Raw genomic sequence first — 16671 nt, 5'->3', positions numbered from 1 at the left:
GCCTGGAAGAGGGGCAACCGGGACAGAATCCGGCGCCCCGACCGGGACTAGAACCCGGTGTGCCGGCGCCGCTAGGCGGAGGATTAGCCTAGTGAGCCGCGGCGCCGGCCTCTCTGCCTTTCAAATAGATAACATTAATAAACAGGTTGATTCCACTTCAGTAATATTCTGGTAGAATTTCAGGTGATTACTGGTGTCATTTTAAGCTATTTAGTTTTTCATACTTGATCTCCCACAATTTATGTAACCCATCACCAGATTCTGTGGCTAGATTCTAATCCCTGCCTGGTCTGTGAGTACCTATGTGACTTGTTTACATCTAGCTCTCATTTTCCTCTTGTGGCAAAGTAGGAATACTCAGTATCTGTGTTATAAGGTTGATAGACAAAAGTATAAAAGTTACTGGGATACTCAGACAGTTCACAATGGATATTTTATTACTTCTGTAACTCAAGGGACTTGAATACAGTCAAGGTTAAAAGAATAAGAGTATCGGGCCGGCGCCGCAGCTCAATAGGCGAATCCTCTGCCTTGCGGCGCCAGCACACCGGGTTCTAGTCCCGGTCAGGGCGCCGCATTCTGTCCCTTGCCCCTCTTCCAGGCCAGCTCTCTGCTGTGGCCCGGGAGTGCAGTGGAGGATGGCCCAAGTCCTTGGGCCCTGCATCCAATGGGAGACCAGGATAAGTACCTGGTTCCTGCCATCAGATCGGCACAGTGTGCCAGCCGCAGCGCGCCAGCTGCGGCGGCCATTGGAGGGTGAACCAACGGCAAAGGAAGACCTTTCTCTCTGTCTCTCTCTCTCTCACTGTCCACTCTGCCTGTCAAAAAAATAAAAAATAAAAAAATAAAAAAAATAAGAGTATCTTATGAAATCAGTATGTCATCAGTATGCAAATGACACAACCATAATCCAATAAAGACATGAAATTTAGAATAGTATTTCAAGATTTCTGTCATCAAAGACACATACCGCAGACACATATAGTTCAGCAAATGATAAGGTTTTAGTGGCTGGATCGAGTGTGCTGAAATGGATGGACTCTTGTGGTTATATTTTAATTCCCCTCTCTTCTACCCCTCATTGGTTTCCTATCTTTTCCTGACTTGTTCTGTGCCTGGGAGCTGACCGATGAGGGTTGCAGTATCTGGAGATATTTTGCCCTCTGGGTTCTGGTTGGGTGTGGTCAATGGGACTACCAAGTGGAGGAAGAGTGGTACAGGCATTGTTCCCTGGCTTCTCGCCACAGCCAGGTCTGGCAGGGGCTGTGTCCACGGGGGATTGCAGCTTCTGTAGGAGACCCCTTATGGGCTCCAGTTCCTGTAGAGCTCTCGACTCCATGTCCTCTCTCTTACTTGGCCTGAGAGTTAACACCATGGACTTTGAGGCATTATTAGTTTGGAAAGTCAGTGGTCCAAAGAAGTAATAAAACTGACATTGGATGAAGTCCTTTTAGCCAAAGGTAAAAACTAAGATGAATTTTTTTTTACAGCTTACTTATTGTGTGAAACAGTTCTCACTACGTTATCTGACTGGAAGTAAAGGGAAGTAGGTAGAATGACTATACCCCACTGTTGTTCAGGGCTTTTGATACTGATGTGTCTATACCCATGGATAGGAAGCTCACACAAAGCCAGCATGAAGGACAGAATCTTGAGTACCCAAAGTCCCAGGGCAGGTTTCAGGGAATGGATGCAGTGTCAGAGGCTTCCCCAGAGCTGTGACAGAAGCAGGGCTGTGTGAGGAGGAGGAGGCCTTCCTTTGTAGCGGTAGCATTCTGGCATCCTGCGGAGCTGATCTCAAGAGTAAGCAGGCTAGCACTGTGGCACCTGCAACACCAGCACAGCATATGAGCCAGCTGCAGTCCTGGCTGCTCCACTTCCAATCCAGCTCCCTGCTAATGTGCCTGGGAAAGTTGCAGAAGAGGCCTGAGTGCTTGGGCCACTGGCGCCTGTGTGGGAGACCTTGTTGGAATTCAAGGCTTCTGGCTTTGGCCAGGGCTGTTCCCACCACTTGGGGAGTGAACCAGCAGATGGAAGCTCTGTCTCTCTCTGAAACACTGCCTTTTTAATAAATACATAATGAATCTTAAAAATTAAAAAAGCCCCTAAGCATTTATCAGTGACAACACAAGGACTTTAAAGCCACAGACCATAAAGGAAAGTGTGTACTTCCAGTGATTGACTGCACATGGAAAGAAAGGAAATTCTATTTTAACAGTCCTAGCACAAGGAATGTAAGGAAAAGAGTGCATATTGATTCCTCCTCAAATGGGAAACCAAATATAAGAAAAAGAGGTATAGATTGGCACCTCCTCACATAGGGCACCAAAATATAAGAAAAATGGCATAGAACAGAGAGGAGACAGTGTATGAATCTGCAGCCAGACCAAATTTATTCAAAGAAAATAAACTTGCAGTGTCAACTCTGCTGAGAGCCTTTCTCACTTCTTGGCCCACCTTATCAGGGTCCACGTGGTGCTTTGCACCTCCCCCAACAAGCAGTGTGTGAAAGGACTCCGCCTGAGGTTCAAATGCAATGAAGCCTGACTTCAACACCCCCACTGCGGTTTTTTCTGAGCGTGCTTAGCCCCTAACTCCCTCTTGATTACCCCCGATTCTGTCCTCCCTAAAATAAAGTCTTCTCTAACTCTGCTCAATGAACCCTAAAATCCTAAAACCCAACATAATGGAGCCACATCTTGCACTGCTACTCTGTCTCACATCTGAATATTCTCTCATACGAAGACAAAATCTCTGTTCCAGCCATCTCCTGTAATGTATTTGGTAGAGCTAGCAAAGAAAAACTCAAGAACAGTGGTAAATCCTGAGCAACTTTGCTCCAAAAATGCTCCATGCCTAGCCTTCGTCTATCTTTTTCCCCATCTTGTCTAGTGGCAGCCCAAATCTCTTTGCTAATAACTGAAAGTATTATGTTATTGTTTCCTGTAATGTATTATACATATGTACATATTGCATATCTACATATGAAATTATTAAGAGCTCTGTTTTAATTGGCTTATGCTTGTGTTAGATATTCAAGAAATATTTCCAACTATATGTACTCTTAAAATTCATGGAAGGCATTGGACCTCTTGGTAAATGTTTTTGTAAGTTATTTGACAATTAAAATTACTAAGTTTTGTTTGGGATTAAGTTATTAGCAGTAAGCAATCTGGGAAGCCTGACTTGTTTCCTCATTTCTCCTCTATTCTCTTCAAGGTGAAAAACTGATTTTATCCTGTAGGACTCTCCATCAGTACGTACAGTTTGATGTTTAGACCTTGTGTAAGACAGTTTGGATAAGCTGGTTTTAATGTTTGGTCTTACATAGAAGGACATAACTTTCCTCATGGGTGTCACCTTATCTCACAGGAAGAATATTGTCATAGCATGCCTATGTCCACAGATTTCCAGCTCAGGCTATCAAGATTAGGGATGGAATTGAATGCCCCCTTGGCTAACATTCCTAAAGCCTTCCTCTGTGTTCTACTTTAACAGAGACCAGGAGAAAGAGGAGAGTGAGGCAGCAGGAGCAAGGTAAGGATAGGTGGCTGACCAATCAACGGCTGCTTTAAACGGTGTTCTGCCATCAAGGAGACCCAATGAGGACAATATACCCCCAAATGGCACCTATTTTCCATAAGAGGAGTTGGGCCACTGGGCAAGCAGCTGTCAGCTCTGCCAGCTCTGCCAAGAGCCAGGCCACTGGAAATGGAACTGCCTTAGGGGTTGAAGGACTCCTGGTTCAAAACCACAGACCCAATTGGCCCCATGCTAAAAAGCCTTTCACTCTGCCCAGCTTCCAAAATAACCCCCACCATCAGGAGCACAGCCCAGGGTCAATAACAATCAAGGCAGAGCTGAAAATTTTCTTTTAGAGAAATCACCTCTTTGATACTAACCTCCTATGCAGTCCAGCTCTCCTCCCAGGCCAGCTAGGTAATGGAAGTCAACAGGGTGCCTCCCCTGGGGAGGTTCACACCTCCCTTGTGATGCCTATTCCAGTATCCCATGTGAAGTGATGGGCCTGGGCTTCCTATATACCTGGCCAGACCTTAATGCCCACCTGATTATTATCAAGCCCCTGTCAGTTTCTATTGGCTTCTCAATGGGAAAACTCCCTCCTGATTTGGACGGCACCTTTTCTAGGTCCTCCAATAACGATCTGTCTTTTGTTTTGGACCCTGTGTATTTAATCTGCTTGTTAGATTCATTTACTCCAGACAATAAAATTGTAGCTGGTCATGCACATGAAACCCTGAATGGAGACAGTTCTGTGAGCTAGTGCTGCAGCCCCCTCAAGAGGCCACCTTCTGTTGGAATCCCGTCTGGACCACAGGTCCCTACTCTACCCCTACTCAGCTTGAAAAACTCAGCTTCCCCCCTTGCCCAACCCCCTGACAGCAGCCAGGGTTTCCATAAGCAGAGGGAGGAAAGGAGGGAGCCCAGGACTAGAAGCAGGCCAGACTAACTCCATCCCACAGCTCCTTGCCGGCACGTACACATTAAACAAAATGGGCGTTCTTTCTTTTTGGTCACCAGGCACACGGACAGGACTCTTGCTTTCCTATTGCCCCCTTTGTCCTCATTTTGGCCATCTCTTCCCCCATGGGCAATGTTTCTAATTTCTCCCTTTATCCTCATGATTATAGTGCTCCTATCCCTACCATGTATAAGTCCCTACAGGAGGGAAACACTGCTATATCCCAAGCAATCATGCAGGAACGACACAAGACTGCTCTTCCTCAATCAGATCCCTGCCCCATGTCCACACCCTATATCAGACCCCATCTCCTTATCTATACTCAGAGTCAGGATGATGGAACAAGGACATAGCCTCAGCCATTTTAGGTTCTTGTACCCCTGCCTTCTTTTTATTTTTTTATTTTTGACAGGCAGAGTGGACAGTGAGAGAGAGAGACAGAGAGAAAGGTCTTCCTTTTTCCGTTGGTTCACCCCCCAATGGCCACTACGGCAGGCACACTGTGGCCGGCACATCGCGCTGATCCGAAGCCAGGAGCCAGGTGCTTCTCCTGGTCTCCCATGTGGGTGCAGGGCCCAAGGACTTGGGCTTGGGCCATCCTCCACTGCCTTCCCAGGCCACAGCAGACAGCTGGACAGGAAGACAAGCAACCGGGACAGAACCGGCGCTCCAACCAGGACTAGAACCCGGTGTGCTGGTGCCGCAGGCGGAGGATTAGCCTATTGAGCCAGCCCGGCCACCCCTGCCTTCTTTGAAGAGATCAGTTAAGTCTGTACCCTGTATTGTTCCCCACCCCTCCCCCTGCATTCTTTCCCAGGTTTGGAAGGCAATGGGACAAACTTGAAGAACCAGCATGGAGAAGCTCACCTCCATGTACTGCTCCCCACCCCGAACCCTAGCCCATCCAAGATATTAAAAGGCCCAGCCTGCTGGGGTCTGGGCCCTTTGCCATGTGTTTGGGCTATAGGCACACTGGCAGTTGGTTGACCTCTGCGAGTTTATTTTCTTTGAATAAATTCAATCTGGCTACAAGTTCATACCCTGTCTCCTTTCTGTTCTGTGCCCCTTTTTTCTTACGTGGAATACTTCCCATTTATGCATCCAACAGTCAAGGAAAGGCTGAACATCTTGAAGTGCCAGGCATTATGCTAGGGTAAGACAGATAAAACTATCTCTGCTCCCAGAGGTCAGACAGAAAAATCTGACTAGAGTATGGGACACTGAAGACAGTGAGCAGGAAGAATCAGAATCAGAATCAGAGCAAACGATGGAAATGAGCAGTGGCCTAGATGCCTCCTCCAGCCATACCCAAGCCGTGCTGCAGCCTGAGTGATGGCGGACCCTTTGAAACTGCCTCATCTTCTCCATGTTTATTTCTGGTCAGTAGTCATGTTTATTTTGTTTCTAGAATGAAGAGAAAGAGAGTGGGGACCATAAATACATACATGTCACTCATCCTCCCAGGCTGAATCCTGTCCTGGCTTGTCCTGCATCAATAACAATTTCCAGCTTTACAAAGTCAGGGCTGTGGCCGTGATAAGCCCTGTAATCTTTTGGTCTGCTTGTTTTCTATTTTTTTGTTTGTTTGTTTAAAGAGACAGAGTGAAATTTTTAAAAGATTTATTTATTTGAAAGCCAGAGTTACAGGGAGATAGAAGGAGAGAGGGGGAGGGAGAGAGGAAGGGAGGGATGGAGGCAAAGAAAGAAAGAGAGAGAGAGGTCTTCCATCTGCTGGTTCACTCAATTGGCTGCAACAGCCGGAACTGTGCCTATCTGAAGCCAGGAGCCAGGAGCTTCTTCTGGGTCTCCCACATGGGTGCAGGGGCCCAAGGACTTGGGCCATCCTCTATTGCTTTCTTAGGCTATAGCAGAGAGCTGGATCAGAAGTGGAGCAGCTGGGACTCAAACTGGTGACCACATGGGTTGCTAGCAATACAGGCAGGGGCTTTACCTACTATGCCACAGCTCCAGCCCCTGCTTTTTTTCTTTTTCTTTTTCTCTTTTTACAGGCAGAGTGGACAGTGAGAGAGAGAGAGAGACAGAGAGAAAGGTCTTCCTTTCCCGTTGGTTCACCCTTCAATGGCTGCTGCAGCCAGCGTGCTGTGGCCGGCGCGCTGTGGCCGGCGCACCACGCTGGTCCGATGGCAGGAGCCAGGTGCTTCTCCTGGTCTCCCATGTGGGTGCAGGGCCCAAGTACTTGGGATATCCTCCACTGCACTCCCGGGCCACAGCAGAGAGCTGGCCTGGAAGAGGAGCAACCAGGACAGAATCTGGTGCCCCGACTGGGACTAGAACCCAGTGTGCTGGCGCCACAGGTGGAGGATTACCCTATTGAGCCACGGCGCCGGCCCCTGCTTGTTTTCTTATGAGTGACGTACACACTATGATGATTATCATCTCCCTTGTGGCCCATGTGAATCACATGATGGAATTCCATGGAGCAAGGCAGGAAGTAGGGCCTCATGTAGGAGATGGATTAGCAGCAGCCATGCCCACCCTGCAGGAGGTTAAGGAACATGTAGTGGGGTAGCATTTGGTGTGGTTGCTGTTGCCACTTGGGATGCCCCCATTTCAAGTCTGCCTGAGTGCCTGTGTCCAAGGCCGACATCTGCTTCTTCTTCTAGCTTCCTACTAATGTCCACCCTGGGAGGAAGCAGGTGGAGGCTCAAGTACTTGGGTCTCTGCCACCATGTGGGAGACCTGGATTGAATTCCAGGCTCCTAGCTTTGATCTGGTGCAGCACTGGCTGTTTTGGGTAAATGAGGAGTGAATCAGCAGACTGAACATCTTTCTCTCTGCCTTCCAAAAAAAAAAAAAAAGCTTCCAGCGGCAGCATATTGTGGATGATTGCATTTGAGAATTCAGGATTCTGGTTTTCTCAGTCTCATGGGCTTCATGGTTCCAGGAGTGTTAGCAACAGATCCGCAGACAGGCACCCCAGCAAGATCCAGAGCTACTTATTTCATCCAGAGCCGAGCTATCCTAAGTGTCCTTCACTAAATTCTTGGTAAAAAAAGCTTAACAAGCACTCAGGGGCACATGGGATGCAAAGTCTGAGAGTTTTCTTGGCCATAAGGCATACGTGGCTTTATGAGAATAAGCAAACGTAGTGACTCCAGAATCATGGTTTTGTTCAGATTCCCCAAAGCCCAATCAAGAGCTTCCCTTGCAAATGTAAAGAAGACTCCACTGGTGACTCCAGTTCCCTCAGTCACGGCAGTGACCATGACCGTGGCTGTGACTATGGGAAGAAAACCAGTTTTCCTTTCTCAGGAACTCTGAGGCACTGGTAAGAGAACAGTCCAGCTCCACATGGAGACTTAGGGCACGATCTGGTATTTTCCCCCACGAACATGCACGACATTACTCTGCATTCCAGGCTTTTCTACCAGCTGAGGACTCTGGGGACCGAGGTGTCAGAGCTTCTTTCTCACATAAGAGGGGGGTCTCCTGCCCACTTCCTAACAATGTGCCACCCAGCATGCAACACTGAGAGGAAACTCTTATCCACGCGAGCTCCATTTAGATTGCTGTTCAGGTCAGAAACCCCCATGTGACTTTGTTTACAGGACGCACAGCAAATATTCTCAACGTGGAGAACACCAGTGAATGACAGCCTGTGAGCCCACACAGGGGGTCACGTACTCAAGCAACGGGGACAGCAGGTAACAAGCACCTCAAGGGCTGGCACTGCTGAGCCCTTGTAAGGAATCCGTTCAGAAAGCTCAGCTAATTCTTGCAAGATCCCTGTAGCACACAATTCCCTTCCTGACACAGTGAAGTTTAACTGACACTCCCACAGAGCTTTGGCAGCCTGTTAAGGCACGGATGAATGGAAAGCAACAGAGCCAGGTGGAGAGTAGGGGGCAGGGCAGCCGGGGAGGCACCTTCACATCAGAAAGTGACTCAAGTAGGTGGTCCAGCACATGTGCAGGTCACGGGCCCAGTGTGTCTTCATGCTTCCCATTAAACCTCTACTTGTGGTCTTGTTTCATAACTGCTGAAATGCACTTAACTCTACCGTTTCCTTCAGAAGGCTGAGTACCAAGCATCCCACCTTGGTGCTTATCTTCAGCCATCATCCAAAATGTGCTTCCTTGGTCAACTGTCCTCCTGTCTCTCTGGAAGTCCTGAGCTCCAACCTCCCAATCTGTTCTCCCCATTCTGTTTCTGAAACACATGCTCTAGCCTCTGTTTCACTTCACCAAAGTAGCTTCTCTTCTGCCAATCCCAAGGCTCCTTTTTCATTCATCACATTCTTCCAGGCCCTGAGTTCTCTGGCCATTCCTTCTTAGCTTGCCACATGGACTCTTCTGCTCTGCCCACCCTCGACAAGTCAGCATCACCCACACATGTGCCATGAGACTCGGCTCTGCTCACCATCTGCTCAAGCTCTGAGTGGTCTCATTTCCCACAACTGAGCCACCTTGCATGTGTTGGTGTCTCTCAAGTTTCAATTTCCTGCCCAGCTGTTCTGCTACCCAGGGCCATCGTCCCAGTTATGACAAATATATTTATCACAGACACTGAAAACTCTTATTTCAGACTGAATGCTTCATCTTTCTTCTAAATATCTTCTACTCTGTTTAATTTATCACAGTTAAAAACATCATCCACCCAATTGTGCAAACAAAACCCTTATACTTATTCCTTCTTTCTTTCTCTCTCTCTCCTTAACATTTGGTCAGTGAACCAGCTTCATCGGTTTTCTTTCCCTCTGAGCTGTCCCTGAAGTCGGTCCCTTCTTCCCTGGCACTGTCTCTAACTTAGTTTTGACCCTTTATCTTTCTGGTTGACTTATCAGCTATTTCACAGCTGGGCTCTTTTTCCAGTATTACATACTGAAATGTATCCCCCAATCTATGGCAAGATTAACTACCTAAAATCACAAATCCAGTTACAGTACTCTTCACAGGTGCTGTGACTGACCATCTGATTCCCATCCTATCTCCAGCCTCCTCTCACATCCTCACTTCTTGAAGACTCATGAGCTCCACTCCTTACTATGTACAATGGGCAAAGCAAAGTGTTTTCCCATGCCATTGAATGCAGTTAGATATTCTGTAGATATAGTGCTTTGAATTTTGAGTTTGGATTTGTTCCCCAGGGTGGTGATACATGATAGGATTTTCTTGCACAGTGCTGAGAGCAGCAGTGAGCAGAATTCCCAGCCAGCACCACCATCATGAGGGGTACTAGGATATATGGCAGGTTAGGTGTGTTAAATGGATTTGCTATGCACATTTTCAGCTTCTGATGGGTTTATTGGGAAGTCATTCCATTGTCATTTGAGGAGCATCTGTATATATATATATTAAATATATGTATCTCAGGTTCACACACACATATGTATAGATGACTTAGCATTTAAAACATTATTTTGTAACTGTTGATTTATGCATGTGGTCCTCCCACTACCACTCCATGAAGGAAGAGACCCTGCTCATCTCATCTCTGTGTTCTCCCTGCACAGAGAACGACTTAAGTTATAACTGTTAAATTACACGTATTCCCCACAACATCTACCATGGTGCTACCTGGTATCCTATGCGGTGAAAATTTTTCTTTATTAGTTGCCGATTTTAATTTGTGACCTCTAAGACATCATTTTAAATTTCATGAGGGATTATGCTATGATTAATCTGTGTACATTATTATATTCTCATTTCATGGGTCACTCTGTCAGAATGGATCTGCCTGAATGTCTCCTACGTCAGAGCTGATACTCAGGGCCACAAATCCCTTCCACAGTAGCTTGTGTGCTGCACCTGTGTGTTTCTGCCTCATGAGCTTCATCAGCTACTTACTGACAAGTTAAGAGGAAAAGGAGTAACAAGGGTAAAATTTTGCTTCATCTTATGCTAAACAGTTGTGTGGACATACTTCATCATAGCTCCTTTAGAGCCATAAGAGTCTTGGGAGAATGTATGTTCCACTATCTGAAAGCCTTAGGAAGAGTAGGTTATACTGAGGCTGATAACCAGACTACAGGGACTTGGCTCTAAGCAGGTATTGCCACAACTGTCCCCTTCAATAGCAGCCTGATCAAGCCTTGTTGGAGGAAAACCCATGTTAGCAGTCTCTGGACTCATTTTCATCCTGACAGCAGGAACGTGGATTGGAACTCTTACAGTCAGAGCAGGGATAATTTTCAGATCACGCATGGTCGTAACACAGTAGGAGAGTACAAACATCCTAGGTGTCCTGTGCAGATTTCTGGAAATTTCTAGAACCTACATCTAAGATATCTTGTCCACAAAGTTGCACAAAATTAACTAAGACCTAATTTTTTACCCACAACAATAAGTGGCAATAGAATGCCACTCAATAGCAGACAACCAAGAGATAAGGATTTTCAAGTCAGATGGATGATTAGACATCACTGACCCAGGAGACTTATTTTATTGGAAGATGCAGAAGCCAACACACACTTTAAAGCTATTGGTCCAAGGCCAAAAAATTTCAAATCCACACATACCTCCAAGGAACCTCCACAGGTTACTCATGATATTAGTAAAATTGTCAACATTCATGAACCTATGTTTACTTATCTCCATGTTTTCTCAGTAGGAAATTACCTCACATCAATTTTCAATTGATACATTATCTGTCTTTAGTAATTTATCTTGCGTTTTTTAATGAAAATTAACAGGTTCTTCCTGCTAAAAAAGAATCTGTTATTCCCTCTTATTATCCCCTTATAACACTGGCACACTGCTCTGAATGCGAGTGGCCTTACAGAAATGCTGCCAACTTCTGATTAGGAAAGACCAGACATTCAAACGTAAGAAAGTGAAAATGATAGATCTTACCATTCGAGATGGTTTTCTACAAATGCAGACATGGGGCTGATCTGCACTGTGTAGGTATCATTTGCAGAGTACTCAAAGAGTCCATAGTAGGGGTTGAAGAGCTCCTGAGACAAAAGGAAGAAGAACTCTCGAGAAGGACCACTGTAGTCCAGGCTGCAAAGGAAGCAGAGGACCAGGAAACTCATTATGTGCCCGGAAGTGGGGGATCTGTCTCTTATCCAGATTCTAGTGTGCTCCTTTGGAGTTGGGATCTGGGCAGAGCACCAGCTTCTCTGTTCTTTAGAGTGGATTCCACTGATTTAACTTGCAGCAGAGAGGGAAGTTGCAGGAATTGGTCTGGGGGTGTTTCTTAGCCAGATGTCCATGAATGGACTCTGACAGCAAGTTTCCTTAACCTTTTTATTTCTGTTCATCTAACATCTACAGAAAAGCACACACACAGCTGGTCCATTAGAATTAAGACCTTTGTTATATGAGGTGTAAAGGAGTTTTCTGCAATAGTGCATGTCTCGTGTGTGTGTGTGTGTGTGTGAGAGAGAGAGAGAGAGAGAGGGAGAGAGAGAATTTTAAAGATTTCCAAGTTCATCCCAATGTGCTCTTCAAGGTGGTCTTGTCCTCCATGGTGAGTGGTTTCCATAAAGTCACTGAAATTATATGAGAAGTCTGGTATGTAACTTCATATGTGTACTTAGGAGGGAGAATTTTTTGATTAGATACTCAGAAGGGTATGCCATCTCAAAATAAAGATCCAGTGGCTTAGCACTGCATTTTTGGCTTATACTTTCATGACGTGACCTCAGGCTTTAGGCATGCAACTAATCTTAGGTTTTTAGAAGAACATGATTTTTAAAGCTTGGCAATACCTGGAGAGAAAAAGATCCCTGGGAAGCTCATAATCACGTTAGGGGCCAAGGGTTGTAATTACCCTGCTTCTTCCCGAGAAAAACCTCCCCTCATCCTGGGGCTCTGCTCTGCCCACACTGCTGGTGCCTCACCCCTCCTCTCCAACAAAGGTCACGTAGAGCTTGTTTCGCTGGAGCTCCTTCCGGGAGTAGGCCATCACCTGATTGAAGGTTCCCTCCAACAGATGATCTCGTCGGATAATGAGCCTGAGAAGAAGACGCAAGGTGAGTGATAGGCGTGAACTCAGGGTGTCAGTGCTGTATGCGAGCTCTCAAGGCCCAGATCCACCACTTCCAAGGAGGATGCAGGTTCCATCCATTCGGCAATGAGCTTAGCTTAACACTCTTTTCACACCTATCACTGGATGCCTTCATCACACTGAGCTACTTGAAGATGGTTTTTGAACAACTCATAGGAGGTTAACTTGGATTCTTGAGCTTGGGCTTGGCTTTTTAGGATGGAAATAATAAACCCAGAAGGAAAAAACTTTTTACTTTGAGTTCAATTACAAAGTTATTATAAAGATTACATGAATTTGACTAACAAGTTAAATTTTGCTCCAGGGATAAGAGGATCTATAAGGTTCTTTTCTTTTTCTTTTTTTTTTCCTTTTATTGAATTCTGCATTTTTTGTTCTCTGAAAAGGTCTACTACTGATTTCATGCCCATCTTTGTCTGGAATCTACTTTTCTTTCTCCTTCCCCACTTTCCTTCCAATTTCTTACTTTCCTCCTTAGCTTCCAATTTCCTAACTCCTTTTCCTACTCCCTTTGGACCACAGGTGCTACCACACCAAGGTTCTTGATCTTTAAAAAAATTTTTTTTAATGATTTAAGAGACAGAAAAATCTACCATCTGTATTAATTGCCAAGCACTGGAACACTCACTTAATTTTCCCTGGACCCTGACCAAATCCTTTGGCTTCTAGTTTTCGGTAGAAATTGCGGAGCTTGGCCTCAAAGTCTCTCCGGTATGGTGAAGGGGCTCTCGCACTGGCTCTCTGTAAACCTGCAGGAAGAAGCACACAGGCCTGTAGGTCACCACGCTTTACCCAAGAACAAATACACAGAGCAAGGGATGATCAAGTGCCCACCAGAAGCACATTCCTGTGTCTTCATGTTCCTCCTCTTCTAAGGAATTTCTCTTCATTTCTGTCATCCATTCAGTTTCTTTTATAATAAACAGAAATCATAAACTAAAGAGAAAAATAACTTCTGACTGGAATAAACATGGTTGCCATTCCACATATTTTAAGCTGTACTTATTTCTTTTAAAAGTACCTGGGTAAGCATTATCGTGGCTTGACTGCACTTAATCTAAAACCATGAACACAAACTGAACTAGGCTAACTTTTCTTGTAAGCTGCTGGAAGAAGTTACTGAAACTACAGGCAGGCAACTGGGGCTTTAATATTATGTGGTTGTCATGCTTCTGTTTTGATATTAATGGTAAAATAAGTATATCAGTGCACTTAGGCCCAGGGCATTTAGGGCTTTATATTAGGTTATCATGCATCTTAACTGCAAGTTTTACAATAATAATAATTCTTAACTTTGTATAGAGGAGAGTTTCTGTATCATATATAGTACTTTGTAAAGTCTTTACTATCTCCATACACCCTTTAATGGAAAAGGATATGAAATGTATAATATTATTGTCCAGGTTTTACAGTTGGCCAGAATCATGGCCTATGCATTAAATATTTTTATAGGTTACTAAGCTTACAACCTGGAGATTTATACCTGTAAACTCATAGAAATGAGTATATAATTACAAGTTGAGATGACTGCTATCCATGAAAGAAGGGAACCCAGTACTTTGAAGTATCAGAACATGATGGACAAAGCCAAGAAGGCTTCCCTGGGGAAGACCTGAAGAGTAAGAAGTCATGAGTTTGATTGAATGGGTCAGGAAAGACTTACCTTCAACTAAGAGAAGAGATGAGCTGAGAGAAAAATGCAGGGAAAGTACGGAATATACAAAAGTCCTGTGGCAGAATGGACAGTGCTGTTCTAGTTTTTCTGGTATACAGGGTGTGAGAACAAGGTGATGCCAAAACAAAGCTTGAGAGGTGGACAAGAGCCACACCAACAGAAAAATGTCCAGTCTGGTGAGCAATTTTATTTTGTGCTAAGTGTAAAAGGAAGTCATACTGGCATGATTTGACCTGTGTTATGAAAACATCTATCTTCCAGCCATAGAGAGAGAAAACTGGAGATGACCAAGGTGGATTTGTAAAGTCCAAACTGGAATAGGCTTGTGTCAGTGCAGTGGAGATGAAAAGTGGACAGATCAGAGATGTATTTAGGGGGCAGTAAATTAGATATAGTTAGTGAAGAGATAATTTTCAGATTTTGTAACTGAATGAGCTGTGGAATCATTCATTGAAATGGGCAACAGTGGAAAAAGAATTAATTTGTGGGGAAGGTGAAGAGTTTAAAGAAGAGAAAGAAATCTGGGAGTGAGCCTTGGGGATTGTAGGAAGAGGCCACAAGAACAGCCACAGAAGTAGATGCATGAAGACGTGTCTCAGATGCTTCCTGAAGCATCTGAGAAAGTTTTTGCTTGGTGGCCTCCGTTTTCTCGGAGGAGTAAATTAGAATGACATTTGTTAGGAGAGAAGAGGGACACTAGGGATTTTAGGCTTGGAGGGAGCAGAATATTTGAAATAATAGAAAAGATGAAAGAAATGTGCTAAAATTTTCTTTTGGGTGTTCAAGGTTCATATAAGGTGAGAGATGATGAATCTATAATTAACAATCAGCCCTGTCCAGTGACTTCTGCCCAAGAGTGTCTGTAGATGTGGAAGAAGTAGATTGGATGGTTTATCTACGGGTAGAGTTTTGCCCAGGGTTGCAAATAAAATGTTTATGATCAGGAGAGTTCAGGGCGTTGGTAAGGATATTACTACAATGAGGAACCACAGAATTTATGCTGGGTAGGAGAAAGATGACAAGAGAGCATTCCATGAAGTGGAGGCCCTGTGGAAGCCAAAGGAAGGTCATAGGGATAGTAAGCATATTGGGAGGAAAAAGGTGCTTGAATTGGGGATTTTAGAGATGACAAGAAGGTTGGGAATGGGGTGATAGGAACAAGTATTTGAGGAGGAGGAGGTGAAGATCACTGAAGATAAGGAAGTCCAGCCATGGGAAAGGCAGAGGACAGAATGAATGTCCTTATGGGTATTCAAAGATGATGGAAGGGCTTGCTTAGGAAGGAGATGGCTATGAGACAGGCGCACAGTCTCTGAGAATAAGAAAAAGGTGAGTAGCTGATGGTAACTGGGAGACGGGTTGAGGACATGCAGCTGGGTGGTATAAACCAGGAAGCACTAGGGGCCCTATAACATGTGGGATGGGAAGGAACCAACATCCACCACTTGAAAGCAGCAGCCTTGGCAAAATGCCAGATGTCAGGATAGAGATGGAACTAGAATACCAGTCTGCAAGTGCAGGCATAATTTCTTTTTAGCAGATTATAGTTTATTTTATATTATGGCTTTTACTACTGCTGGAACTACTACCATTCTCATGACTGTGCATTTTCCTAATAACCGATACTTTACAAAGTACTTCAGAATAAACTTCTATGATTCATCACTTTGGTGCCTAGATGAATTTCATAAAGCCTAGGTTAAGAAGAATTGTAAAATTTAACATCAAGAGTATTTGGATTACATAATCTAGGACCTTGTCATCAAAGTCAGAGAATAAGGCATTAAGTAATTTGTCAAAATGAATTAGATGACTATTGGGATTCATGGAATCAATAATGTCTTTACCAAGAAATTTGATTCCTTTTAAACAAGGGTGCTTCAAAGAAAATATAAGTACAAGATAAGTTTATTTTGGTGCAAAAAATTGAAATTCATACATAAGTGAGGTCTTCAAAAAGTTCATGGAAAAATGTGAATTTCAATTTTCTGTTACACCAACATAAACATCTTTAAAGTCTGTTTTCAGTGAACTTTTAAAAGTGCCCTCATATAAGTTATCCAAATAACTCCCATTTAGCAAGTAACTCTTCATTCTTATTTATTTGTAATATGAACTGCTCTCATACAGAGATGTTAAAATCATGCACTACTCCCTACGGTTGTTGACCAAAGGTTGGCGTGTTTGCATGCAGGGTCACTCTATACATCTGGTAGGTTATCGTGCAGAGAAATAGCTCCCCCAAAATGGAAGGCTCTATTCTCCAAAAGCAGGTCGCTCTGGGTGCTCTTTTAATGCTTGGTTTTCCTGATGCTCGCTTGATAAAGCTCTGGTTGTCTTCATCACAGGCAATGGGACCTCAGCTATGTCATATGCTAGAGGTAGCAGCTGGACATTTCCTTAACTTTTTTGGAGGAAGTGACGGCAAGGATATACTGTCTCAAAAACAGATTTTAGCAACTAGCAGACCTTCCTCTAAGAAAGTTCTGACTGACACAACTTGGAGAAACTAAACTAAGAACTATTCTAGTTCTGGAGA

The 16671-nt window shown here is 44.5% G+C and overlaps 1 protein-coding gene across 7 annotated transcripts in view; it reads right to left on the bottom strand.

Moving 5' to 3' along the window:
• The window catches only part of HECW1 (HECT, C2 and WW domain containing E3 ubiquitin protein ligase 1), a 408266-nt gene that overhangs the window by 45146 nt on the left and 346449 nt on the right, over positions 1-16671 (bottom strand). For all 7 annotated transcript variants that reach the window (XM_051852912.3, XM_089315664.1, XM_051852913.3 and 4 more), the window contains 3 exons: positions 13086-13206; positions 12291-12404; positions 11296-11448 (listed from right to left, as the gene is read on the bottom strand). In XM_051852912.3, coding sequence (XP_051708872.2) covers positions 11296-11448; positions 12291-12404; positions 13086-13206 — 388 coding nt within the window. The remainder of the gene's footprint in view (positions 1-11295; positions 11449-12290; positions 12405-13085; positions 13207-16671) is intronic.

The sequence above is a fragment of the Oryctolagus cuniculus genome, chromosome 16 (assembly GCF_051225735.1).
Source record: "Oryctolagus cuniculus isolate XC-2025 breed Fujian yellow rabbit chromosome 16, ASM5122573v1, whole genome shotgun sequence".
NCBI classification, from domain to species: Eukaryota; Metazoa; Chordata; class Mammalia; order Lagomorpha; family Leporidae; genus Oryctolagus; species Oryctolagus cuniculus.
Note: the sequence above shows the minus strand (reverse complement) of the source record. Positions and strands in the feature narration are given on the sequence as shown.